Consider the following 27,251-nt stretch of genomic DNA (forward strand, 5'->3'; position numbering starts at 1 on the left):
AGTGGGGCTCCCCACGCTTTCCCAAGAGAACCAACTAATGAAGCTTAGATTTAGGCAACTGTGGACACACCTCATCTCCCCTCCCTACCAACATGCAGGCCTGATGTTTTGCAGATGAATTGTGAATCTGTGCCTAGGTTCCAACTATGGCTCAGGCTAGTAATTTAACCTCACAGTGCCTCCATTTACATCTGTAAAATAAGCATAACACTTCCTACCTCATAGAACTGTTTCTGGGATTCTGTGAAATTGTGTGTATGCAAAACGCTCCACACAGGGCCTTGCTCATGGTGAGTGCTTGGTAAATGATTGTCAGTTAGACACCTCTGTTCTCCAACCCTCCAGAGCCCTCTGTAGCCCATACTTTGCTTGGTGAAGACAGAAACACCATCTTTTTTTTTTTTTTAAGTTGTACCAACACCTGAACAGTTTTCTGGAGGACTCACAATAACTAAACTTCCAAGAGACTGATGTATAAACTATAATCTGATAATGTAACTGCTCTGTGTCTCAAGGCACACAGGGTGGGTGAAGGTATCAGAAGGGAGGAGGGGGCAGTTGAGGCCCTGGGCCCTGGCTCAGCTGGAGTGTGGCTCCAAGGCCAAGCACACAAAGGTCATACAGCTGGGGGTGACCAGGGAAGCTGTCTTAGCTGATGGTGCCCTGGCTACCCAGAGGTTTGCAGATAGGGGCTGGAGCAGGGCCAGAGTTGTGGAAGAGAACTTGTCTTCATTCCAGATCTATTTATTGAGCACCCTCTAGGTGCAAGACATTGTTTTAGACCCTGGGGATCCAGCAGTGGACAGAGTCCTGCTGTCTTAGAGCAGTAACGCCGGAGGGGAGACCTTCAACAAACAGACCACGTAAGTAGAACGTAAAGGCAGGGAGGCGAGCACTCTGGAGGAGGGAGGGCAGGGCAGGGCCTTGATCCCGAGCACAGCCCGGCCTTTTGCACACGCTCCCTTTCCCTCCCACAGCCCAGGAGCGGGTCCCATTTTATCCTCCTGTGACAGATGAGGGATCCAAGGTCGGGAGACTACGTGGCTTCACTCAGTCACTCGGCATTCCCTGGGGGCCCAACGGCAGCCAGAACTTGCAGCCTGGGGAAGGGCAAGGATGGTGGGGGTAAGGGGGGGGGGGGCGGGCTGGGTGGCCCTGAGTCCTTCGCAGGCCGTGCTGCAGGCCCCCACCTGCATGCCACCCTGGCCCCAGGGAAGGGTCACTGCACTTGGCTCTGGGGGGCAGTGCAGGGGTCGGGATGCTCACACGTGGGTCTTTGTTGAGTTCCAGCTGCAGGGAATTTGGCCCCTGGGATCCCTGCTCCACCCAGGCACCTGGGTCACGTGTGGGTGGGCAAGCAGGCCGGCAGGCACCCAGAGAAAGGAGAGTTGGGGAACTGGCTCCTTCCTTCACAGCCAGGGGCCGGGGATGGGGCAGTGCCCGGATTGTTACCACACTCCCAGGGATCTTCTCGGCCAGGTGGAGGCCCAAGGATGGACATCAGCACCCTGGGCCCTTGGCCAGCAGCCTCAGATGGCGTCACTGGTCAGGGGCAGCCTGCCGTGCCCACTCCATCCAAGCCCTGCGAGATCAAGACCAAGTAGAGAGGCCTTTTGTTTTGCCTCGGGGTGAATGCGGTGGGGTCTTTTTAGTGGTAAGGGTCCTATACTGGCAGCCAGTGCATGCAGGAAGCCTCCTGACCATGGGATTGGGATGCAACATCGGTGGCGGCTAAGGCAGATCTGTAACCTGGGGCACCCGCCAGAGGCACAGTCGGGAGGGTCAGCGGACCCCGGCCGTACACACTTCTCTTCCTGGGTGTGCTTGTGCCGGAGCACTGCCTCGCTCCCATTTAGCGAACCAGAGGCCAAGGTCTTTCCCAGCTGTAACCTTGCTCCCGTGGGGGTAGGAAGCCCCAGGGAGCCCAGCAAAAGGACCACCAGGGAGTGGTTTGGGAAACCCTCTGGCCTCTCCTGCAAACTGTGTTTCCAGGCCTGCCGAGTGCCAGCTCGCCCGCATCTCAGCTCTGTGACCTACAACAACATGTCACCTTGCCTGCCAGAGCCTGGGTTTCCTCACCTGTAAGCCGAGGACAGAACACCTGCTCCCAGGTGGGTGTGCGAATGAATGGGCTCACACTTGGCTAATGGTATAAAGACGCGTGCATTTCACCCAGCGGAGCGCCTGCTGAACCTGAGCTAGGCCGAGGGCCGCCAGGGCGGTGGGATGGGTTCAGCCCAGGCAATGAAACTCAGCCTGGCAATTGGCTCATGCAGCCGCAAAAACGGGAAATACTTTGGTTTCTGACATTTTTATTGGGGTCTACCATTCATAATGTGCACTCCCTTCAAGTTACAGCTCAGTAAATTTTGCCTTTGCACACAACCGAGTAACGGCCACCCCAAACGAGATCCGAAACCTGCCCAGGACCCGGGGCTTGGAGAAGAGAGACAGGCCCAGGGGTCCTTCGTTTTAACTTCTGCGGCCATGACGTGGAAACTCAGGCTGGGGCCCTCTCGTCGCCTTGCTGCCCCTCACCGTGCAGCCGGGGACCTGAGGCTCGGGACCACGAAGGTGACAGCCAGGGCCGGGCCCCGCCCGGCTCCCGGGACTCGCGCCCTCTCCAGGAGCAGGGACCTCGGGCGTCCCGGCCCCGGCGGGGAGGTGGGCAGGGGGCGTGGCCGAGCGCGGCTCCTCCCAAGGCGGGGCCGGTCCCCTGCGCGCGCGCCGACGTCCTGCCCCCGCCCCCCCCGCGCGCGCCCCCGTCAGCTAATTAGCCGCGCGGTTTGTTTACAAACACGGGGCCCGGCAGGTGCTGCGCCGCCCGAGGCTGCGTGGCGGGACATCGGGGGCGGCCCGAGGGCTCCGGGGCGGAAATGGGGGGAGGGGAGGGCTCGCGCGGGCCGCCCTGGGCGCCGCGCGGCGCTCCCGCCTCCCCAGGGCCCCGCCAGCGCGCTCGCACGGCGGGCAGGGCGGTGTGAGGCGGCCTGAGGGCCACCGCTCGGCGGCCGGGTCGTGCGGCGGGGCGGGCGGGGGCGCGCGGCTGGGGGCGGGGCTTGGCGCGCGGGCGGGGCCGGGACGTGTAGTCCGCGCGCGGCGGCCCTCCCCTGGGCGGCCCCGGCGCGTAGCTGGCCCGGACTACGACTCCCGCCAGGCGCCGCGCGCAGCGCATGAGCCCTGCTCGGCTCGGCGCGTCTATTATGCTGCCGGGGCCGGCGAGCCAAAGAGGAGCCGGCCGCGCGGGCCCGGGAGGGGACGGCGCCGCAGCCGCCGAGGCCAAGTACGCCTTTCTCTTGCTTGCTTGCGCGCGCGGGGCGGGGGCGGCGCGGGGCGGAGGGCGGGCGGCGGGCGCGCGGCCCGGGCGCCCGAGCCAGGCCGCTGGCGCGTCCGGGGAGCCGGCGCCCGGGGCCGCCGCCGCCGCCTTTGTGCGCGGCCACGAGTGTAACAAAGCGCGGCGGCCGCCCGGGATCGCGGCGGCGGCGGGCTGCGCTCCACCTCAGCCCCCCGCCCCCCGCCCGCTCCGCCCGGCAGCCTCAGTCCCGGGCTCGGGGGCGTCGCCGGCGGGCCGGGGCCGCAGCCCGGAGTTGGCACGGCCCCGCGCGACCCGCGCCAGCCCGGCCTCCCGCGCGCCCTCCCTCCGGAAGGATTTTTTTTCTCCTTTCCTCTGCCCGCCATCTTTTGAAGGGGGGAAATAAGGGAGGCCGAGGAGGGAGAAGGTGCGCGGCGACGTCTCTGGGCCCCGCTGCCGTGCGCTCCGGCGCCACTTTGCCCGCGCCCCGCGGCGCCCCGCCCGGCCCCCTTCTCTCCCTCCCTGCCGCCTGCCCCCTTTCCCTTCACTCCTCCATCTCTCCTCTCGCCGGGGGACCATCGCCGCCCACTGCAGCCGGGCCCTGCTCTGCACGGCCTCTCCGAGGAGCTGGCGGCGTCGGCTTGGGGGGCTGAGGGGGGCGGCTTCCACCCGGAGTTAAGGGCCGACGGCTGACTCCGAGCCCCTCCGAGTTGTTGGACTAGTGCAGTTCCCGTTTTGAAATCAGCTTTTTTTCCCGGGCGAGGTCGAGAGAGGAATGCGCTCCCCCTCTTTCCCACTTGGGGTTGGCACCTGGCTGACAACGTGGGAGAAAGGCGCACCCCAGACCTTCTTTTCCGTCCACCCGGCCCTCACGGGCCCGACCGTGAATAAAGCTGGGGGCTTGGGGGGAAGGTCCTCTCTCTTTCCTCGGGTTGCGCCTTCGGGGGGGTAGGGTGGGAGTGGAGGTGGTGGCTGCCTGCCGAGCCCTGGTCTCGGAGGGGCTGGGGTCCTTCCTGTCGGCCTGGTCCGCGATTGCTGTGCACCCCTCACTTTTGGCTGAAAGCTTTCTGCCAAGCGCTTAACCGGCGTCTTGGCCGTTACCTTGAACTTGGCTGGAGGCTGCAGCGCGTTGGCCGAGCCCTGGGAGCGCTGGGCGAACAGGCGGGAACCCGGGGTGGGAGGGGCTGCTCCAGGGAGAGTTTTCTGTTTCGTGGGTTTTGTTCCTCACACTTTCTTTTAGAATACGGATTCTTTTCCCGGGTTCATACAGTGGCCTTAGGGAGTCCCAAAACCTATACAAAGTTGCGTGACATTGTTCTGGGGAGCAAGTCAGTGGTCAGTAGTTTTTATTGGCTTTCAAAGGGGTCTAGAGGGTCCAGAACCTCGGCAAGGATCTGGGGCCTCGGGTTAGGGACCCCTTTCCGTTGGGACCCTGACCCTGCAGCTCTGAAGGCGCCTTCTTGTTGTCCGCTGTTTCCCGTCCCAGACCTTGGCGGGTGCTCTTGGTTACGGTGAGAGAGGACACGCGAGGCACTTCCCTGGCCCTGTGCTCCCCGCCAAGCCGCCCCTGGCTGTGGGTCTTGCCCGAGCAGGGCAGACGTCCCTGAGGAGGGTTTTCAACACGCTTTCTCAGCGTGGACAGTCAGCGCCGTCTTCGGTTTTGTTTTGTTTTGCAAGTGAGTTCCAGATGAAGGCTGGGATTTGTAAAGGCTCGGGTCCTGCCCTCAAAAGCGATGGCCAGAAAGGGAAAGCTGGGGGAGGGGTGGAAGGACCATGGGCCGCCCCACTGCCCTCTGCGGCAGCCGCGGCTTCCTGCGCCCTTTGGCTCCAGGTTGACGCTTTGCCAGCCGTCCACTTCCTGGTTCACGGGCAGCGCAGACCCAAGGCCTCCTTGGCAGAGCATTTGGTGCCAGACTCCAGGGGGCCACTCACTCAGCACCCGGGCCTCTGCCCGACTGCGGGGGCCCAGTTGTCACTGGGAAGGGCGGCATCCTGCCCGTGAATCCATGGAGAGCTGGGCCATGTCGCGAGCGAGGGGCCCCCAGCCTCCAGACTGCTCTAGGGGTCTCTGTAGAACTGGAGGGCCAGTAGTCCTCCTCCTCCTCCTGTCCCCCTGCCCCAGACCCCATTGCCTCATGGAAATAGTTCCTCGTGTCCAGACCGGTCTTTGGGATGGCGCAGGCCTCCCATGCTCACAGCAGACACGAGTTCTGGAGCTTGGGGGTCTCCCTGGGAGGCTCCACCACCCGATTTCCCGGGGTGGGGTTTTGCCCCCTCTTCTGTGCTGCCGGGTGCTCAGTGCCTGGCCTGCATGTCCAGCACTCAGCGTCCCTCCTTGCGCGGATGCAGTCCTGGGCTCCCCACCACCGCAGGGGCTGCAGGGCGTCTTAAAGGGAAACTGACCCATTTCAGGACATTCCGCACATGCGAGTTTAAATTTTAAGCCTTCTGGGATTCTCCAGATCCATGTGAGAACCTCCGTGCGTGGCCGGAAGCTTTTGCTCGGTTGCTCCAGTGTTACCGGCTGAGTGTTTATTTCCTGTACTGGCTTCTAATTTTTCCAGGAGAATCCGCTCTCAGCCTACCTCGTTTTTAGGACCTTGACAGTCTGGGACTAGACCCAGCAGAAGGGTACATTTTGAAGAAAGCCCCGCATCCTCACCAGAGGCCCCTGAAATACCACACAGTCCACCAGAAGTCAGTGGGGCGTTCGGGAAAGTACTTTTCCAGCTCCTCAGATAACGGTGCACAGGGTGTGGCCGTGTTTCTCTGCAAGCGATCGGAAGTTGTGTGGTGTTGGCAGGTGATGCTTCCACGTTTCCGGAAGCAGTGGGCAGAAGTGTGATCTGCAGAGGAAGATGCTGGTGCGGTCAGGACAGGGGAGGCGGGCACCATGCAGGGATTAAACCCTCGTAGGGAGCTGGGGCTTGGGGACCCAGGATGGGGTCCAGTGCAGACCTTCCCAGACACGGGAGCCATGGGACTTGGGGACAGAAGCGTCCTCACGTCCAGATGAGTAACTGAGGTTGGAATGTGCGTTTCTGAACACAGTGCCTGGCCCAGGACAGGGCCTCCCTGCATGACAGCTGCTGTCATCGTGGGGTCACGGCCACATTTAGGCACACACAGAGTGTCACAGCCAGGAGCTCACAGCACGATATCGGAAGGAAGGGCAGGTGATCCTTGAGTGTCGCCTGAAAGTGGGTGAGGGGTCGCCCCCTCTAGGATGCAGCGTTGGGGGTGGAGGGTCCTGGCCTGTCTGGTTGAGGGTGACCTGGGGTCAAAGTTCAAGGGTGGCATGAGTGTCCAGATCAGGGGTGCTGATCGCCATCTGCTCACCCCGATCCAGCAGGGCATGGATGCATCCTCCAAGCAGAGCCCTGGTCTCACCTTGGGAGCAGAAATCCCATCACCCACAGCCCTGAGAACGTTTTCCAGGGCTTTGCTGGTGCCCGTCCAGGGCCAGGGGCCGGGGAACGAAGCCAAGCGATAGGAGCGTTGGTTCTGCTTGCTGTGGGTTCACAGGCGCTCCCATACCCCCGAGCCTCGGTTTTCCCAGCGTTGCGGTGAAGGTTGCCTTGGGAGCCTCCAGTCCGTCCTGGCAGGGCCTGGGGGTCCTGCAGTCCTGGAGCATTTGTGGACCAGGGATGGGGAGGCCAGATATAACTGTAACCTCTTGTCCAATGCCATACTGTCCCCGTGATGACAGAAGCCCCCTGCGGGCAGGATGGTGGGAGGAGGGCTGCAGCAACAGCCTGTCCGGTCACTGGGGCCTGTGAGTGGGCACTGGCAGCCCCGAGGGGCCTAAGCCTGCTGGTGGGCAGCCGGGCAGGGCCCAGGGTCTGCAACCACCCCCTCTTCAGGAGTCTAGGCTTCTCCAGAGGAGGGGAAGAGGGGGTTTCCTGGTTCCCAGCTGCCCTTCCCTGTGGGCAGACGGGAGGATGGAACCACTGTCCTGGAAGGTTCTAGGATGGGTCAGTACCTGGCAGTGGGGGTGGAGCTCAGCCCCACTCCTGGCCGACCCGCCAGTGCCCATCCACGCAGATCTTGAGAGGCAGCTGGAGTGAGGGGTGGGCAGGGCGGCAGCCCGGCAGGGGGTGTCTGGCCAACCCCGGGACCAGGACGCACCGTGGCTCCCTGGCCTGCTGCAAGCTGACCTGCTCCCCGGCCTCCCTGCCCTGCTCGCACTGCCCGTCCGTCGTGTGGTTTGCTACAGCTCAGTCTTCTCAGGGCCCCACCGCTGGGGGCTCTGCTGGTGACACACGGTGCCTGGGCCCAGGGAGAGAGCCATTTCCTCGGCCAGGCTTGAGGGGGAAGGATAGTGTCCCACTGTGTCCCCAGCATTGCACTGTTTTCTCCTGCTTGGGGGCTGAGCAGGGTGATCGGGGCACACGTGCCAGCTCTGAGTCTGGGTCCCGATGTTGATCATGAGGGTCGGTCAGTGGCCTGGAGACCTGCCAGCCCAGAGGGGACAGGCAGGGCAGTGCTGGGTCAGTGGGTTCCCGCCCCCTGCAGGGGTCTCCAGAGCAAGGTCCTGCCCCTGCAGGGCAACGAGGCTTTGAAAAGCACAGCTCGTGTCAAGGCCGAGAGTTTGCTTCTCCATGGTGCCTTTCAGAGGAGAGGGGTCCTGGTTTGCTCCAGCGTGAGCCTGCAGGTGTGGGCAGCGGCCTCGGGTGCTGGGTGGACCTGCCGTGGCCTTGTTGTAGAAAGCACCGGCTTCCATAGAGCATCAGGCACGCCAAGCCTTTGTGTCCCGGGGGCCACGTCCTGCACTGAGGGTGCCTGGAGGCTTGGAGCTGTCCTGGCTTGGGGCTCAGAGGACCCACTGCTGGCCCCAGACTGCAGGGCTGCGGGGGGCACCAGGTGGCCCTCCCCTCCTGGGCCAGGTGCAGCCAGTGAGCGTGGCCCCCACCCTAGGCACCTGGTCACTCTGAAGAGGTGTCTGTCCTGTGTCGTGTCTCTTGCCTCCCACTGTGTGAAGGTGATAAGTGTCCTGGGAGCTTCAGAGAAGTGACCCCGAGCAGGCCCGGTCAGGCCTCTTGTTCAGGATCCATTCTCACTGCATGTGCGAGCACACATCTCCCTGGAGCCCTACTGCGTGTGTGCACGCCTCGAGAGGAACCACTAGTTTAAAACGGCGTTTTGTGCACTCTGTACATTTTTTTGCGGGGCGGTAGAAGGTGAGTAGGGACTGAGCCTCTCAGAAGGGAGGGGGAGCCGCTGGCCCTGCTGCTCCCCCGGGGCATGGGGAGTGCCCAGCCACCTGCAGCCCAGCTCGGAAGGGCCCGGGGCGTTCAGCCCGGGCATCCGTGCCAAGGCTGATGACTGAGGCTGGCCTCCACTGAGGCTGGGTGGGAAGAAAGAGGGGCAAGGGGGGCTGGGGGGATGTGAGGACATGGGCCTGTCATGGAGGGCGAGGACAGTAGTGACAGTTTTTGAGCAGGCCCGTGTGCCCTTGCTCTTGGCAGGATAGTGGCTCGTTTGATGGAGCAAAACCGGGGCTGCCAGAAATGGGGTCTCTTCCTGGGGTCACTGGCGGGGTACTCATGGCTAGGCGCGGGAGCTGTTGGTGAGCAGGTGTGAGCCACACCCAGATGAGCTCCCTGGAGCACTGGACACGCCGAGGCCAGGAGAGCGGGTCACAGGCCACACGCATCGGCTCGGCCTTGCTGAGCAGAGGCCCCGGGGTGCCAAGTTGGTGGAGGCCAGCCCCACATCCACCTCTCCGCCCAGTTCCTGGGGACTCCCTGGGGCCCCCGCTCTGCTCCTCCCACAGCTCCCAGCAGGCCCCGCTCATTTCTTCAGGAAGCAGTTGGTGCCATCGGTCACTGGGGCCGGCCCCTCGGCCCACCCCGGGAAGGGAGCCAGGGAGCCCCCCCGCACCTGCGCCCAGCTCCCTCAGCCAGGCCCTCCGGGGCAAAGTCTCCCTTGGGACGTGCGGGGTCTTTGGGGCAGGCTGCAGGGCCGGGGTTTGAGGCCTCCCTCGGCTCATTCTGGCTGGATGGCCCGGTGCCCCTTGACCTCTGAGCCTCCCCATCACCTGGAAAATGAGCCGATGAGGCCCCTTGCAGGCACCCCAATGCCAGGCCCAGGCCGGGGAGTAGGGGGACAGAGCTGGACTAGAGGTCCCAGTGTAGGGAGAGGGTGAGCCCACCACCCCCTCCACCGCAGGGCAGCCCCCCTGGGACCCTGCTGGCTTCAGGAGGGCCCTTTGCCCCGGCCCCACCGTTGGTCCACCGAGGCCTCAGAGCCCTTGAGTGGTGGGACTGGGAGGGCTGGGTGGGGAGTAGCCGCAAAAAGGGTGGCTTGGAAGGTTTTGCTGTAGGACAGGGGCTCCGCTTTACCCCTGGGGGGGCCAGTCTTGGTGCTGGGGGTGGTGGGTGGACACAGGGCAGGAGGGCGGCCGAGACCAGCGGGGCCTCCTCCCCTTCCCTGGCTTTCTTCCTACCTCTGACAGCCCCCCATCAAATGCCGGGGTCCCCCAGGACTCGCCACAGGGTTCTCTCCCCTCTCAGGCTGAAAGGCCCCTGAGGGCACCCCCGGCACAGAGGGAGGTGCTCTGCCGTGTGGCTTGGGGGGTGAGTGGGCGTCCGTCCTGAAGGCTGGGGAGTCGGGGTGACACTGGGCCCTGCCAGCTTCCCCTCTGTGGCCCCTGGGGTGCTGCCCACCCCCACCCCTGTTAAGGGAGGGGGGGAGTGCGTGTAGCAGCCATGCGGGGCTTGATGGCGACCGCCTTTGGGTGTGGGGGGGCTGCCACCTGGTTCCCAGGGCCTTCTCAGTAGCGGGACAGGACGGAGTCCCCTCCCTCCCTGTTTGTCCAAGGCCCTGGGGAGAGCCCGGGGCTTGGCCTCTAACAGCGAACCCCAGGGCAGCCTGAAGGGGGCTAGGGTTCTGCCTCTATTCAGATGCGGCAGTTCCCCCCGGGGGAAGGAAGGGGGTCCCGGAGGCTGACCCTGGAGATGCCCACTGCTCCTGGCCAGCCCCCCGTTGTGCAGCAGGGGAACCACGGACCCGAGCCCCATCGGCCAGGGGCTCCCACCTCCCCTCTCTGGGAAGGGGGCAGACAGAGCCCCTCACGGGTGGGAGTTGGTGCGACTCTGGAGCCCGTGCAGTTCTGTGTGAGCTTTGGCCGTGGCCCTCGGCCGCCGGGCTGCTGACCGGGGAGCGTCCCCTCTGACACCTGGGCCTTCAGGCTTTCGCTTGGCACTCGAGGACGTTGTGGTCTGTGGCAGCTTCCGCTCCAGGAGTCTCAGATCCTCTTGGGTCGCGCGCAGGCTGGCTTTTCCCTCTGACTTTCACCCCGATTTGCCTGCGGTGGGGCCCCTTGCCCGTCTGCCAGCCCCGGAGCAGAAGGCCCTGGGGGTGGCTGAGGTTCTTTGAGGCTGGGTTTCCCCCTCCAAGAAATGGGTGGCTCCCCGGGCTGTCCCCAAAGGGACCTCTCGGTGGGTGACGGCAAGGCTGGTGCACTCCGTGGGCACCGTCTGCGCAGGAAACAGCCTCCTGGGGAGAAGGGGCCGTGGGGGGTTGCTGGGCAGGCCGTGCGTGCTGGCAGCTCGGGGTGCACATCCACAGAAGCCTTCCCCATGGGCTGCTATAAGGAGTGGCACTAACGGCTGCTGCATTTTGCCAGTTTGCAGAAGCTCTGCTCACGTTCTGGAAGAGCGCGCTCGGACAGCATTCAGCCCCCGCCGGCTCCAAGGCTGTGAGCGCAGGACCACCCCCGGCCCCCGCCCGGAGTCCCCTCCCGCGGCCGAGTCCCCTAGGACAGGTGGGGGGGCCAAGGGGAGATGTGCGGCTTGTGGGTGACATCTGGGGCTTGTCTCTGGGGTGTGGGGAAGTCTGTGGCCCTTTGTCCCTGTCCCCCACCCCATGGACCCCCCCTCTCCCGGCCTCTGCCAATGGTGGCCGTCTCCCCCACCCCCTCCCCACTTTGCTGAGCAAGTTTTTGGTGCCTGGATCTCCCTGCTGCTTCGGGGACTGGGGGGGACATAGTTTCCCGAGTTCTGCTGCAGGGAGGCCCGAGACGAGGAGCCCCCTTCTTTCTTCCTCGGAGTTTTATTTTTTCTCTTTATCAGAGAAGCTGTGGGTTTGTGTTTGGGTGTGAGCCCAGCTCCTGCGGGGCCTCTCCTGGCCTCTCATTCCGTTGGGTCCCCCACTTGTTTTCATCATCCCCCCACACACACGCACTGTCACGAAGTGGGTTCCAGGTACACCACTTGGTTCACAAAACACGTCAAACCATAAGGACTTTTAAAACATCGCAGTGCAGTAAGCCCACAGTCACGCCAAAGCATCAGCCTGGCCTGAGGGCTACCGGCGGCTCCAGGCGCCCTGAGGGCAGGTGCAGGCCTGGGGTGCACTGGGCTCGGGTCCGGCTGCACTCGCCCCTGCTCGGAGCCTGTGGCCGCTCCACTCCCCAAGGCGTGTGGGGCTTGGCCCAAAAGGGGACCCCGGGGAAGTCCAGGCCCCTGAGGGCAGCCACTGCCTCACGGGGCTCCCCCCGCCCCCCAACATCCAAAAGGCTCTGGCGGTGGCGTTCCCAATGCTCTTCCAACAGAGCGGGCCCGGGGAGGCCTGGGTTCAGCCTGAGTGGACGTGCAGACACTTGCTGCAGGGTGTCAGTTCCATCTGGGATGTCACCTCAGACCTGTGGAGTTTGGGGTGTTGGCGAGAGGCCCCCCTCCTCCCGAGGTGGTACGCTCCCTGCCCTCCTGCACCCCACCGTTCTCAGCCCTGGCCCCACAGAAGGCGGCCGGGGGTCAGACTCAGCCCCGGCGCAGCCATCAGGTGATTCCAGGCCTTTTAGCGGCTGGACGCCTGAGCATGGGGGGCTCCCCGGAGCCGGCAGGGAAGGAGAGTGAGGGGCTGCTGCTGGGGCTGGGGCTGGTCTGCTCAGGAGTGATTTTGGTGTTTTTGTTTCTGGGAGGCTGTGTTTCTGGTAGACCATAAGAGCATCTGCTGCAGCAGGACGTCCGTGCGGTGGCGGCCTGCTGCGTGTCCCCATGCCACACTCACCCCCTCCCCAGGTTGCTCGGGGACCAGGGGCACCCCCTTTTCTTCAGGCCCTGCACTTACCCTTGGCCAGGACGTCCCCAATGTGCCCACTCCCTGTCGCCTTCCTGTGCAGCCCCCGGCGCGACACCCGCCAGCATCTCCCTCGGTCCACACAGTCAGACGGGAGTTCTGGAGGTGCTGCTGGGTCTGGGCACCCCACTCCACGTTCGCACCCTGCAGCTGGCCGAGGACCCCTCCCTGGGGAGCAGGGTCCCCCGTCCAGACTCGGCTCCCCCGGCACAGACTGGTCCGTCCCGAATCCCTCCTGGATGGTGTGCAGGAAAGGAAAGAAGGGGCCTCGGCTTTGCCGGCTGGGGATGGGGTGATGCTCCTGCCTTGCAGGTTTGGTGTGAGAATACTATGGAACCTGGCCGTCTGGGAGACAGGGTCGTCATGAGGCCAGCAGCCAGCCCGTGTTCCCTGCTGCTTTTCCTGCTGTGGCCTCCCATCTGCCCCCTGACCTGGACACGTCCCAGCCTGCTCCTTGAGAGCCCGGGGAGCCAGTGTCGGGCGGCTCCCCAGCTGGCCCCTGCCTGTTAGTGTTGCATATCACAGCTGGGCCCCATGAGTGGGTTTGAGGGGGACTGCTTTTCCTGGAGGCAGCACTCACCTGCCTTCAAAAGTGGCCCCGACCCTCCGCCCAGACACGGGACATTGGACGTGTGGCACAGCGGGTCCTGCTTGTCTTCCTCCGTGGGTGTTGGGGGCCGTGGACAGGGTAGGCCTGGCCCTGGGGAGTGGACTCCACGCATTCGTGGGCGGCCGGCAGTGCGGGCGTGACCCCAGCCCGGGGACCAGCAGCCCTGCCTGGGGGAAGGAGCTGCCTCCGGGTTCTCTGTGCTCCCTTTAGGGAGAGGGGCTTCGGGGCCCTGACCTGGAAGCACCCGGCTCGGGCCCCCTGACCACAGATCCCCAGGGCAGGGCCGGGCAGCCCTGGGATGGGAGAAGCCAGGGCCCCAAGACCCCCGGCAGTGGACCAAGGGGAGCCCCTGGACGGGCCAGCGGCAGCCCCAGGTTTCGCAAAGTGTTTTAGTATTTTTCAAAATAGGAATTCCTTTTTACTTTTTCTTTTTTGTATTAAAAAAAACAAAACTAAAAACTAACCATCGAGAAGGCAAGCAGGAAGTGAGGTGGGACTGGGGGGACTTCCATCAGAATTTGTGGACGTGAAGTATGCAGTGTGTGTGGCTACATGTGTGCGTGGTATGGTGCATGTGTGCTGTGCAGTGTGTGTTCTTGGAGTGTGGCGTGTACAGTAGTGTGCAGTGAGTGTACATGACACGTGTGCAGGCTGGGAGCATTCCCCTTCTTTCTGCCTCTGAGGGGAGTTTGGAGGCATCTGAGGCTCCGCCCACTCTAGTGGCACCTATGGGTGCTGCAACGTCCAGGTGTCATTTGCTGGGTCGGGTTTGCCTTCTGGGGTGCTGGGGAGCAGTGGGGTGCTGGGAGGGACAGGGCCGAGCTCAGCTCTGGGCCATAGCTCCCTGGACTTGCCTGGTCACGGCCACCATGGCTGCCCTTCCAGATGTGGCCTCTTCACCCTGGGACAGTGGGAGTGGCCGGTGCCCGTCGGGTGGGTGAATGGCCTCAGGCCATGGGTGCACTGCCAGGATTGGATCCTGCACCCCTCCTGGCCTCCCAGCTCTGCCAGCCTGGCCCACTCTTCCCGCCCCAGGGAGGGGTCCCCCCCTAAGCTCCCCATCACCGTCAGTCACCTACCCAGCCAGGTGTGGCCCTTTGCAGGAGGTGGGTCCTATGCCTGGGGGGCTTGTGGGTGGACCCCCTCCCCACCTCCCCTGATGGTGTCCCCTTTCCTCCCTGCCGAGCCAGTGCCCAGGCCATTTGGCCATGCGGTCTTCCGCAAATGGCGCTGGCGGGAGCTTGTCAGGACTGGGGGGCAGCTGGGGTGGGCTGTGTGGGGTGTTCAGCCACTATCCCGGGGATCTGTGCTTGCAGGGCACCGCCCCCCCACCCCACCACCGCAGTTGAGTGAGCGGTATGGGGGTGACAGGAGGTCGGCTCGTGGCTGTCCGAGCGGGTCACGCATCCCCCTGGAGCGCGCAGGTGGTGGGCAGCAGGGCGGGAGGGGAGGGTCACAGGCCCCATCACTTTCACTGTGGGTCGGATGGGCCCCCAGAGAGCTTTGAGCAGACATTGACTTGGTCCGACCTGCATCATTGTGGGACCAGCACGCTAGGGGGCCAGGGGTTGAGTGTCGGGAGGGTAGAGCAGGGGTCTGGGGGGCAGGGGGTAGCACTCGGGGTAGACGTGGTTGGAACCCGAGTGCATTCAGAAGGCAGAGCCAGGGCTGTGCCGCCCTGCGGGGCAAGGGCTGGACCCCTGTCCCCGTGCCAGGCTCTGGCAGCTTCCTGCTGGTGCTGAAGACCTGGCCTCGCCACATTGGCTCGAGCTGCCACGGCCATCCTGCTGGGCCACCTGCTGGGGGCACCTTGATCTCAGCCTCTGTGTGGGCTGCAGGTGACGGCTCGGGGCGCCCAGGAGCCCTCGGGTGAGGGGCAGCTGCTGTTTTCTGAAGCCCATTCACCCTGGACGGGAAGTGGGACCTGGGGAGGGCGGGGGGAAGCCCGCTCCAGAGCCTTTGCCCTTTCTGTGGCATTCTTTTGACCAGCTCACAGAACTCTTGGAAGTTGAGCCACTGCCCTTGCAAGCCCATGCGAGTGGCTGGTCCGAGCCGGCTGCCCCTGCCCACTGCTGCCGTTTCCCCAGGGCTGTGTCCAGCCCTTGCTCGTGGCCACGTTGCTGCCCCCTCCGTGGGGAGCCTCCCAGCCTCTACCTGCCTGGCTGTTGTCACGTATTAGAAGGTGAAGGGCGGCAAAGTGTGCAGAGGGCACAGACAGAGTGGAGCCCCCGCTGCCTGGTTAAGGTTCCGTGCCCTCTGCCCTCACGAGCCAAGAACGGTCACGCAGTTCACCGGGTGCTGCAGCTCACCACCTCCTCCCGCCAGTTGTGGGATTCCAGGACCGGGGGTGCCAGTACCTTCTCCAGCCACGTGGTTTTGTGGGCTCTGAGGAGTCATCTTTGGTGCCCGCTCCGGCCTTTTCGGTTACGTGCTGGGCTGTGGGGCCTCCTCACAGCTCTCTTCCCAGCGACTGCCAGAGCTGGGCAGGACAGCCGGCTCTCCCATGAGGGACGCAGAGGTCCAGGGCTGTGACCGCCTGCCCTCACCCCCTGGGAAGCTGCAGTCCCCTGGTCGGGCCGGCCGGGCCTGCCGTGTCACAGCCGCGTCGCCATCACAAACGCCCTTGCCCGTTCTCGTGGTTACGGTAGAACCCCCGCGCACACTCCGGCCCCAGTTGGTTCAAGGTTGTTGTTCTCTGCGTGGGAGTCACTCTTCTGACAACTTGCCAAGGCCAAGACCACCGTAGCATCCAGTGCCTCGGGCCGACCCCTGGCAGGTAGGCGCCGTGGTCTCGGGCCTGCTGCCGCACTGCCACCTGCAAGCCGGGGGGCAGCAGCTCCCGTTGTCTCCCAGCGCCCAGTTCGAGAAAGCAGCTGTGCGGGAATAGTTTTATGGCAGATGAGGGGCGGGCGGGAGATGAAGGCGCAAGCGGCCCACGCGATGAGGGGCGGGCGGGAGATGAAGGCGCAAGCGGCCCACACAGCTTGGCCTCGGTGGGGTGGGGGTGCCAGTGGGGTCAGCCCTCCTCTCCCCCGTGCTCCTCCCCCGTAGGTGCCGCCCGGTGGGCCCGGGGACGGGATGCCGCGCCGCCGTGGGCAGCGCCGAGGAAGCCGGGGCCTCTCGGAGCCGCTGCTGTGACGGGGAGCGCGCCGCGGCGTGAGGATGTCGACGACCACGGTCGTCCCCGCGGGGATCCCGGCGGCCCCTGGGCCCGTGAACCCGCCCCCGCCGGAGGTCTCCAACCCCGGGAAGCCGGGCCGCAAGACCAACCAGCTGCAGTACATGCAGAACGTGGTGGTGAAGACGCTGTGGAAGCACCAGTTCGCCTGGCCCTTCTACCAGCCCGTGGACGCCGTCAAGCTCAACCTGCCCGTGAGTAGCTGCCCGTTGCTGTCCTCCGCCCTCCCTCTCGCCCCAGCTCCCGGACGTACTACCCCGGGGCCTTGGCCGTTGCAGCCCCTAACCCTCAGGGGGCTCCTTGGGGGCACAGGCGAATGGAGGTGGCTGCCCCCCAGATGCAGGAGGCTGGGGAGAGGGAGGGACACGTCCCTTTGTGCCCGCCGTGCCCTCTGTTCTCGTGCAGCTGACGTCTGAGCCTCTGGGTGCAGGCGCGGCCCCTGCCCCAGGCACCTCCTGCAGAATGGCCTGTCAACCGTGCCCACTCCCAGTCGGACGCCAAGTGCACCCTGCGGCCCACGTCCCCGGGCGGAGGCCATGCCCCCCTGCCCAATTTGGATCTGGCCATCTGACTGTTCTCTGGGCACCAAACACTGGGCTGTTGCAGGGGCACCCTGGTCTGGCACCTGGGGCCTAGGTTCTGGGCCCATGGTGGCCCCTGGCCCCTGTGGGACCTTGAATGAGTTTCAGAACCCCTGGAGGGGTGGGGTTGGTCCCATCTCCAGAGTATAGACCGGCTCTGGGGTCCACTCTGACCCTCAGCTCTGTGACTCTCAGAAACCTTCCCTCATCGTCAGACAGGAAGCGTGATGAGTCTGGGGAGGTACTTGAGTGCTGGCCCCAGGCCTCACACCTACCTGCCCTCGATGCCCAGAAACTGCCTGTTGGCCCAGCTCTGGGCCCCGGCTCCCGTGGGCTGCCTTCTCTGTGTGCAGTTGCTTGGCTCGGGGAGATACCAGTGCGGCGTCTCCTGCTAACACCTCTCAAAATCTCTCTCCTAGGATTATCATAAAATAATCAAAAACCCAATGGACATGGGGACTATTAAGAAGAGACTAGAAAATAATTATTACTGGAGCGCAAGTGAATGTATGCAAGATTTCAACACCATGTTTACAAATTGTTACATTTACAACAAGGTACGATGGTGCTGGTGGACCCAAAGCCCTTCGCGGTAGCGCTCTGTGGCGTTGTGAGGTTTGGGTCCCTGGGTGTGTGCGCCCCGGGGAGACGGCAGGGGGAAAAGTGCCGCCTTGGGCTGGCGCCGGCCAGGCCTGATGATTTCACGGTGGCTCTCAGTCAGGCCTGCAGCCCGGTGCTCCCTCACGCCGTCCCCTTCCTGGCCCGAATCCATGATTCCCACGGGCGGCCCATCTCAAGGGCCTACGTTCCCTGCTGCGGGGGCGAAAGTGGGAGCAAAAGTGGGAGCAGCCGCCTCAGAAGCAGTGGGTGCCCATCAGCGGCCGTGCGTACCCTCGGCCCTAGAAGCCCTAAGGCGGTTGGGGCCGTCCACACGTGTGGAATCGTCCAGCCACAGGGTGGGTGCAGTTCTGATGTCCACGCGCAGCCGTCAGAAACGATGTAGAACATCTCCTGACGAGGGGAGACGTGCAGAGTGGTTTCCGGGGAGAAGAGCAGATCAGGAAAGCAAAGGGTTCCAGGGGACCCTGGTTTCAGGGGTGTTTGTTTTCTTGCAGTGAGGCGGGGAGAATAAGGATGAGCGGGAAAGCGGAGTCAGGGCTCGCCTCCTCCCAGGGGTGGGATGAAGGGTGGCTTTGATTCTTGGTGCTTTGCTGTGTTGTTCCAAAATTTCCCACATTGGAAACATTCCTTTTGTACCCCCCTGCCCTCTGCCCTCCCAAACCTCTCCTGATTTCTCAAATGAATGTCTTTTGCAACAATGTCTTCTGCGGCGGCCGGCGCCTTCTCCCGACCGTGACGCTGCCTCTGTCTCCAGCCCACAGATGACATAGTGCTAATGGCCCAAGCCTTAGAGAAAATTTTTCTGCAGAAAGTGGCCCAGATGCCTCAGGAGGAAGTTGAATTATTACCCCCCGCTCCCAAGGGCAAAGGCCGGAGACCGGCTGTGGGGACCCCGAGTGCAGGTAAGGGGAGGCGAGGGGGTCACGGTCCTCGGCTGCCGGCGGTGGGCGTCGCGGCACACACGGCCAGGGTCCCTCCGTTGGCCGCTGTGGGGTCTGCAAGCAGGCCCCCGGCCCCCAAAGCCGGCTTCTGTGTCTGCTGAGTCGGGAGCAGTGGGACGAGGCGGGCGAGACCAGGCCGGGTCTCTGTGGTGGCCCGGGGGAAGGGTCTGTTCGGTGGCCGGCCGGGGCAGGGCGTCAGTGCCGTTGTCACCCGGCTTTGATCCCACTCTGGGAGGCGGTCATGGACCCCCACGTCCTCTTCCTCCCAGCCTGGCCCTGAGGCTTAGTTTGCCCGAGCCGCGGTTCACCAACACCACACGCTGTTGTGGTTCAGACAGTGAGCCTTTATGGGTCACGGAGTTAAGGCTGGGAGAAGTCCAAAGTCAAGAAATGATGGGCAAGGCCTGCTCTCTCCTGAGTCTGCAGTGTTCTGGGGCCGGCTGCTGGCACCTCTTGGGGTTCCTTGGCTCGCATGTCTGCCCCTGGCACATGGCGATATCCCCTCCTTCCCGCTGCTGTGGCTTCCGGGTTCCCTTTACGCGGCCTCTAGTGCTCTGGCCAGACCGTGGCCCGTCACATCCTCAGGAGGCCAGCTCCTGCTCACAGTGGGTTCACTCCCACGGGGGCATGGGGTCGGCTTAAGAACATGTCTGTGTTGGGGTACACCCCTTCTGTGAAGCCGCGCTGGAACCCAGCGACCTGCCTCCTGGCACCTGCTTCGTTCTTGGTGGTGTTGGCGTCACCGTGCCACCGGCTGGCTCCTGGTTGGGTGGGACCCTGCCTCCCTGCCGGGAGCTCAGTAGTGGCCAGTCCACGGCGGGTGCTGGGGCAGACTTGCTGGCTCAGGAGGAAGCCGAGGGAGGCTGGGCTGCGGCAGTCATGCAGCTGCCCACAGCTGGGTCTGAATCGAGTCTCCAGTGCACCGTGCTGGCCGCAACGGCGTGCGCGTCTTCTTCCCTGCTCCCTGGCTGGCGGGGCTGCCGTGTGTGCACACCATGGGCACATACAGGGGGCTTCCAGGGGTCTTGGGCAGGAGGAGCACCTGCCTGGTGTGCTGTGGGTGCAGGGGCAGTCCAAGGTGGGGGGCCAGGTTCCCCAACCTTCCCTCCTTGTTTTCAAGGGACGCAGCAGGTGCCGGCGGTGTCCTCTGCCTCCCCAGCCACCCCCTTCCAGAGCAACCCCCCCGCAGCCTCTCAGACGCCCGTCATTGCTGCCACCCCTGTGCCAACCATCACCACAAACGTCACGCCGGTCCCAGCTCCCCCTGCCGCCGCCCCCCCACCCCCTGCGACGCCCATCGTCCCTGTCGTCCCGCCCACACCGCCCGTGGTCAAGGTGAGCCTCCTGGGGCCGCCCGGGCGTGGGGGTCCATGGCTTGGGAGCGGCTCTCCCGCTGGGAGAGGAGCCTGGGCCCGGGAGCCGGAGGTCACACAGCTGGCGAGGGCGCGGCCGGCCCCTGGCTTTCCCCATCCCTGGGTCAAGGTGGGAGAAGGCGTGGGAGGAAACGAGGGGGTTGCACCCTGAGATTTGAAGAGTTCAGTGTAGGCCCCGTCGCAGCGCCCGCTGCCGCACGTCAGAGCAAGAGGCCTGCACCCTGCTCCATGCTGGGCCGGGGCTGACGTGTCTCATCTCTAATTTGACCCTCACAGCAACCCCTGAGGCAGACAGTGTGCCCCCATCTTACAGATGAGCGGGAGCTCAGGGGTTACGTGGCTCTCCCCAGGTAATGCGGTCACCTCCGCAGCTCGTCCCCCCTCCCAGGGCCTGTGCCACCCAGGCCACCTCGGGCCGCACAGGGGCCGTGGGGAGCATGTCCTGCCTGCCACGGCCAGTGGGTGCACGTGGCGTGTTCGCAGGTGGCCGGCTCGTGCCCCTGCCAGCCTGGGGGCAGCGGCTTGGCTATGGTGGTGACCAGGGGTGGCCCCTCTGGACAGCAGACCCTGGCCTGGTCCCTCTGCCTGCCTGAGGGAAAGCGAGCACAGACCTGCTGCTCTGGTCCCAGGGTCTCCCAGCCGTGGCCCCAGGACTGGGTGGCAGGGTCCCCACGCCCCAGAGCTGGGAAGCGGGCAGGGGGCCGAAGGCTTGTCCAACAGCTGTGTGGGATACCTGGAGGCCCCCATGTCCCCAGGAGCCCGAGGGGCCTTGCTCCTCTCTAGGATTGTTTCCTTCCCTTTTTACCTAAGAATGGCCCTCGGTGGCTCCCCGGTGCCTCCGGGAGAAAGTCCAGGCCCCCTGCTCTGCCTAGCGCCAGAGTCCCTTGGGCTCCAGCCTGCCCTCGCTGCTCCGTGTCCCCCATTGGGCTGCCCTCCTCACCCCGTCTGGAGTGCTTTTCCTCTGCCCCCCGGCCATTTGCCCTTCAAGCTGCAGCTTTGAAGCCCTTGCCTGGGACTTCCCCTGGCTCTTCAGAGCAGGGCCCCGTGTTTCTGTTTCCCTGAGTCCCAGTCCTGCCCCCCGTGACCCTTCGGTCGCTCTACAGCCCTCCCCAGGGCTGTCAGGCGAGTTGCATGCCCTGTGTCCCGCACCCCACGTGACGAGGGAGCTGCCAGGACCGCCGAGCCCCTGGGTGACAGAGAGGCATCGCTCTCAGGCCCCCGTGGGTCCCCACATTGGTGACTCGAGTGTAGGTTGCACACTCGGGCCCGAGTTAGAGTCCCGGCCTTGCCACGACCAGCTGTGTGACCTTGGGCTGGTGACGTGACCCCAGAGCCTTGGTGTCCTCGTCCTTGTAGTGGGGACAGTGGGAGGCCGGAGCTAGGCCATGCATGTCAAGCGCTTAGCTCAGCCCGGCCTGTCATCAGCGCCCCGGGAGCAGCTGCGCCCTTGCCCACGCCCCAGCAGGGTCTGCTTTGCCGGTTCTCATTGTCATTTCACTGTCACAGAAAAAGGGCGTGAAGCGGAAAGCGGACACAACCACGCCCACGACCTCGGCCATCACCGCCAGCCGCAGCACATCGCCCCCACCGCTGCCAGACCCCAAGCAGGCCAAGGTGGTGGCGCGGCGCGAGAGTGGGGGCCGGCCCATCAAGCCGCCCAAGAAGGACCTGGAAGACGGTGAGGTGCCCCAGCACGCGGGCAAGAGGGGCAAGCTCTCTGAGCACCTGCGCTACTGTGACAGCATCCTCAAGGAAATGCTGTCCAAGAAGCACGCCGCCTACGCGTGGCCCTTCTACAAGCCCGTGGACGCCGAGGCCCTGGAGCTGCACGACTACCACGACATCATCAAGCACCCCATGGACCTCAGCACCGTCAAGGTGGGCGGGCACCCCTCAGCTCCGCGCCCCAGCCCTGCCCCAGCCTGCTGGGGGCCGCCAGGGAGGCATCTTGTGCCTTCATGTACTCTGGTGGAGGAAGCCCGTCGGCTTCTCACAGGCCTCCCCCTCCGCACGTGCAGGTGTCTCCTCCCCGCCCACAAGGCCCTGTGCACACGCGGGTGTCTCCTCCCCGCCCACATGTACACATCCCTGTGCACGTGCGGGTGTCTCCTCCCCACCCACGAGGCCCTGTGCATGTGCGGGTGTCTCCTCCCCGCCCACGTGTACACATCCCTGTGCACATGCAGGTGTCTCCTCCCCGCCCACGTGTACACATCCCTGTGCACACGCAGGTGTCTCCTCCCCGCCCACGTGTACACATCCCTGTGCACACGCAGGTGTCTCCTCCCACCCACAGGTCCTGTGCATGTGCAGGTCTCCTCCTCCTGCACGTCCCTGTACACACAAAGGTGTCTTCCCCCCACATGTACATGTCTCTGTGCACATGCAAATATTTCTCCCACACACAAGTATCTCTCCCACCACAAGTACACGTACCTGTGCATGCTCAGGTGTCTCCTCTCTATGTACCTGGCCCTGTGCACACGCAAGTGTCTCCCCCCCCTTCATGTCCCTGTGCGCACAAAGGTGCCCTCCCCCCACATGTACACGTCCCTGTGCACGCAAAGGTGCCCCCCATGTGTACATGTCCCTGTGCATGTGCAAGTGTCTCCTCCCACATGTGCACGTCCCTGTGCACTCCCAGGTGTCTCCCCCTCATGTACATGGCCCTGTGCACACACAGGTGTCTCCTCCCACCCACAAGTTCTGTTCACACACAGGTGTCTGTAGGGTCAGGCAAGAGGACCCTTGGCTGATCAAAGCTCGAGAGCTACACGTTGCTCCCTCAAACCCCAGGATGGAGGTGGATCATGGCCGAGACCAGCCATGGGGGTGGGCAGCTGGACGGGACCTGGGGAGCCTCTGGGAGCCTGGGGTGCTGGCTCCTCCTTGCACCAGACAGAGCTGAGACTGAGAGCCCCGGCCGCATGGCCCTGTATCAGGGCCTTTCTGCCCCCAGGGTCTCCTTCCGGGGCTGTGGGTGTTGGCGCCAGGTCAGAGAGCAGGTGGAGCCGGGCCGAGAAGGAGATGCCCAGGTGGTGGCTGCTGCCTCACAGGCAGCGGCCCGACCAGGGAGGTTCCTGAGCTCATCGGGCTCAGGTCCACCTGTCCGCATCGGGCTGGGGGAGCACCTTGCCCAGCCCCAGTAACCTCGCCTCAAGAGAGGCCCGAGCCAGCCTGATTCCAGCCCCAAACGCTTGGAAGGACGTCCCTGGAAGGGTGGTGGAATGGCCTGGCCGCCGCCTCTGTGAGCTGATGAGTGGCTGGCGGGAGGTGGGAGCCGTGTCCCCCACCCCAAAGGGGAACCACTGTTTCTCCTCATCAAGGGGGAACCTGGAGCCACGAGCTCGTTCTGCCTCGTTTCACAGCCGTGCTGGCCTGCAGTGCCATCTCCAGTCTCACTTTTCCCTGATGGAGTAGAATCTTCTAACAAAGCAACCCCCCTCCTTTTTACCTGGGGCAGTGGTGGCTCAAGAGGCAGGACAGGGGCTTGCTGTCCTCAGGGCTGCTCAGGGCCTGGCAACTGGCTTGGAGTCAGCCCGGCCTTGGTGAGCCCCCAGCTCACCCCATCCTGCTGGGGCCCCCTCGGAACCTCTTCCTAGGGGCACAGGCAGCACCTCTGGTCTCCGAGGGGTTTTCTTGTTAGGAAAATCCATGCCCGGCAGCCCTGCCCTTGCTGGGAGCTCACCAAGGGGGCAGCCCTGCTTGGGCAAATTTCCTGATCCCGTAAGTAAAATGCAAATCTGGGCTCGTTGTAAAGTTCAAGCAAGGCAGAGGCGGGTGGTGAGTACAGCTTACCTCTTCCTCCATTCCACCTTTTTCCAAAAACACCTTCTTGGTGGTTTGGTATAACTCTTCCTCCCAGGTTCCCACCCAGCTCAGGCTCTCTCCAGGCAGGCTGGGCAGCCTCATGGTAACCAGACCCTCAGGCGCCCTGGGTGTGGGTTCAGAGCGGCTGTGTCCACCGGCCTGTGCCGGGGCCCATCCAGACTCAGGTATGAGCGTGGAGCTGGCAGGATGGATGTCCTGCTCTCCTTGCTCATTTTATGTTTAGCCTGTTGGTTCCCAGAGCATGGGGAAGCTCCCGATCTCAATCCTCCTGGCTGGGCCACCTGGAGGTTGGGAGGCTGCGCTGAGGGCTGGAGCCACGCAGCCCAGCAGCTGTAGGAGGTCTCGGTTTCCGTCTTCCTGCACGCCCTCGGTTTGTGCATCTCCACCGTGGCGCATCAACAGGAAGTCTTCAGATGTCATTGGAGGGCCCAGCCTGTTGCATTTGGGCTGGAATTTGGTCAGAGGGTTTGTTTTGCCCTTGAATTTGGAAAAAGGAAGTTTTAGAAAGTCCCTTTAAAGTCATAATTTGTTTTGTTCGGCGTTTTAGTGCTGCATCGAGGCTTAGGAGATAGGAAAGCACAAGCCGGCAATGTTTGTTAACTGCTGTTCTGAACTCATGGAAACGTAATTGCTTTTTTTTTTTGTCTTTTCCAAATGTATCTTAGAGAAAGATAACATGAGGTAGTATTAATTAAAAAAAAAAAAAAAATGTCCAATAAAGGGAGGCCCTATTCTTAATATATCGTAGATCTTAAAGATGAAGCTTTTGAGGGCAATCACGTGCCGGCCTTCTAAAACCAAAGATAAGCTTTCTCCCAACGTGAGGAGCCGTCGAGGACTGAAGGCAGGTTCTAGGGGGCATCCCGAGAAGTCGTCTAGCCAGGCCTGTCTGGGGGGCTGTGCTTCCTGGGGCTGGAGCAGGAGGCTGGCAGGTTAGCCCCCAGGTGCCGGGTCTTGTTTGTACCCGGATTATAACATCCCAACTCCAGGCTGGGCTTGGGTGGCTTCACCCCACCTCATCTGCACCCCTCACCCCATGAGGTCCCCAGGTAGTAGCCTCGACTGGAACCCGCCCTTTGACGAGGCACTTTCTCCTTCTCCGTGTGTCCTGGCCAAGGAAACACAGAGGGTTGCTGGCCCCACGCCCCCTGTGGCCCTCACTCCTGCCGAGGTTTGGGAGCAGCTACTGGGTTCCTCATGGAAACAAAAATTCAAGTGTCTCATTCTGCGAGCTCTGTGGGCCCTGGAAATGCAGACGGTCCCAGTGCAGAATCGGGGCCTGGGGGTGAGGAGGGGCTTACGGTGGTATCTGCCCAGAGCCCCGGGTTTCCAGGTTGAGCCCCCCCTTTTCCCTGCAGATCCCCAGGCCCCCACCCCCACCTGTCACTCTGGGAGAGGTGGCTGTCCCTCCCAACCAGCTGGTGCTGCTCATGGAGCTTGGACCTGGAGCCTGGGGGGGGGAGGGTCCCGAGTTTGGCCAAGGGGGGTCTGGCCGAGCACCCCCTGCACCTGGGCCACACCCCCTCACACATGTCGCTTGTGCTTTTACAGAAGAAGATGGATGGCCGGGAGTACCCAGACGCCCAGGGCTTCGCAGCCGACATCCGGTTAATGTTCTCGAACTGTTACAAGTACAACCCTCCTGACCACGAGGTGGTGGCCATGGCCAGGAAGCTGCAGGTGACTGCAGCAGAGGGGGCATCCCCAGGGGCGGGGGGCCTGCTGGGCACAGGTGGGGACCCAGGAGACACAAGCATCTCTGGGAGGCCAGCCTCTGCCTTCCAGGGGCCACAGGCTGGTGAGGAGGTGCCAGCCAGCAGACGGGGCTCCCTTCACTTCACAGAGCCTGAGCACCGCCGGGAGGTTGCAGGGACCTCCTGGTGGGTGGGAGCTCAGCATCTGTTCTGCTGTTTTCCTTAGAAGGTTCTAGCAGGTCTCCTAGCGTCCAGGGAAGGCTGGCTCAGCAGTGCCTTTCAGTGAGGCCTGGGGCGGATTTACCAGATGACGTGGTCTGGTAGCTTTCTGCTTGTCCAGCAGCCCCAGTGAAAGGTGCATTAGAGAAGCTGGGAAAGCAGGGGCTGTTTGCGTGCTCCTCCGGCACAGGCCGCACACAGCTGTGCCTGCCACAGCCCAGAGCTGCACGTGTGCTCCTGGGTAGGCCAGTGCCCCAGGATCGCTTCTTACAGGGGTCTCGTCACTGCTCACGTTGGTTGTTTGCTCTTGGAAACACCAAGGGCAATGTTTTGAATAGTGTATAATCAAATCTTTACTTTTAGAGGGAAAAGTAAAAATTATATACTAGCAATATATCCTATGTGTACCATAAATACAGTATCACATGTAAGCATAAATATGTCGTACACTTGCAGGACCTGGAATGTTTGTTTTGGGAAACGTTCTTAGTCTCTTGCTCGAGCCGTTTTGAAAACCCTGCGGAGTCGCTTATGGTTTCACCCTTCACTAAACGGGAGTGAACTGAGGGACAGGATGGGGGGAAACACTCCCTCCACCCCAGGCGTGTGCAGCTGGGTGTGCTGGGCCTCAGAGCTGCTGGAGGGAGCCACCAGGGCCCGGTTTTATTCCGTGGCACTACTCACTGTGCACCTTTCATCCCGAGCCCAGAAGCCCTTGTAAATGCAGCCCTGTGGCACTCCTGGGCTGTCAGTATTCCCTGGTTGAGCCGAAACAAGGAAGCCAGGCAGCATGGCAGCAGACGGCAGTGTAAGCGGAGTATCGAGCCGGCGCAGCTCTGATTCTGTTCCTGCAAAGGGCAGCTCTTGCTGATGTGGCCAGAGAGGCTGAGTCCTAATTCTGACTTAGCAACCACACGATGAATTTATACGCTTGCTGTGGGGTGGGAGCCTTCAGCCACCTGACAGATGTGCCCGAGAGGCTAGTTGCCGAGACGCCGGGTAGTGTTTCCTAGGCACCAGACCCCGAGTGGGCTCTTTGATGGACACCTGGTTAGTGGGTTTGGCGTGACTTCAGCACTCGCCAGCATTTCCTCTCACCGCTCTCGCCTGTCTGGGTGAACCTGGGCCGAGAGGACTTCCAGGGCTTCAGGGCCTGGTGATGTAAGTGCCATGGGCTTTCAGAGCCACTTTGGACAGGATGAGACTCCTGCTTTCCGGCCAACTTTCAGACCTAACTCAGGAAGGTGTGATGCTGCAGTAAACCAGAGCCTGAAGAGATGGGGAAATGTGAATCGACTCCTGGGGAAGGCCTCTGCCTGTTTAACAGCGGGCGGCCTGCTTCTGGGGCTGCAGCGATGGGGAGCTGTTCTGGAGGGGGCTGGCATGCTGAGAGGCTGCCTGTGGCCAGAGGGCCTGGTGGAGCAGGCGAGGGCAGCACGGCCTCCTGGCACAGCCTGCCCCTCCAGAAGCCGAGGGTACTGCCCCCAGGGTGGGGTCAGGAAGAGGAGGCCCCCCAGGCTCAGGGCAGCTCTGTTCCCCCACAGGACGTATTTGAGATGAGGTTTGCCAAGATGCCGGATGAGCCCGTGGAGGCATCTGTGCTGCCCGCTCCAGTAGCCCCAGTGGTGAGCAAGGGCACGGAGAGCAGCCGCAGCAGTGAGGAGAGCTCCTCTGACTCGGGCAGCTCAGACTCGGAGGAGGAGCGGGCCACGAGGCTGGCGGAGCTGCAGGAGCAGGTGAGGGGCTGGCTGGCGGCAGTGGGCTTGGCGGCTACAGGGTTTCTCCCTGGGACATCCCTGGAAGGGGTCCTAGGGAGGGCATCTGAGCATG

General features: G+C 63.3%; 1 protein-coding gene across 2 annotated transcripts in view; it reads left to right on the forward strand.

Annotated features, from left to right (window-relative positions):
* Nucleotides 1-3,189: 3,189 nt before the first annotated feature.
* BRD3 (bromodomain containing 3) overlaps nucleotides 3,190-27,251 on the forward strand; it is a 32,754-nt gene continuing 8,692 nt past the window's right edge. The window contains exons 1-8 of one of the 2 annotated variants that reach the window (XM_037797384.1): nucleotides 3,190-3,280; nucleotides 16,035-16,355; nucleotides 17,162-17,299; nucleotides 18,118-18,265; nucleotides 19,425-19,639; nucleotides 21,184-21,555; nucleotides 25,060-25,188; nucleotides 26,966-27,157. In XM_037797384.1, coding sequence (XP_037653312.1) covers nucleotides 16,146-16,355; nucleotides 17,162-17,299; nucleotides 18,118-18,265; nucleotides 19,425-19,639; nucleotides 21,184-21,555; nucleotides 25,060-25,188; nucleotides 26,966-27,157 — 1,404 coding nt within the window. In that variant the 5' untranslated portion in view covers nucleotides 3,190-3,280; nucleotides 16,035-16,145. Of the gene's footprint in view, nucleotides 3,281-14,627; nucleotides 15,760-16,034; nucleotides 16,356-17,161; nucleotides 17,300-18,117; nucleotides 18,266-19,424; nucleotides 19,640-21,183; nucleotides 21,556-25,059; nucleotides 25,189-26,965; nucleotides 27,158-27,251 lie in introns of those variants that run through there. The other variant, XM_037797385.1, reaches the window with a different exon arrangement.

The sequence above is a fragment of the Choloepus didactylus genome, chromosome 10 (genome assembly GCF_015220235.1).
Source record: "Choloepus didactylus isolate mChoDid1 chromosome 10, mChoDid1.pri, whole genome shotgun sequence".
Classification (NCBI taxonomy): Eukaryota; Metazoa; Chordata; class Mammalia; order Pilosa; family Megalonychidae; genus Choloepus; species Choloepus didactylus.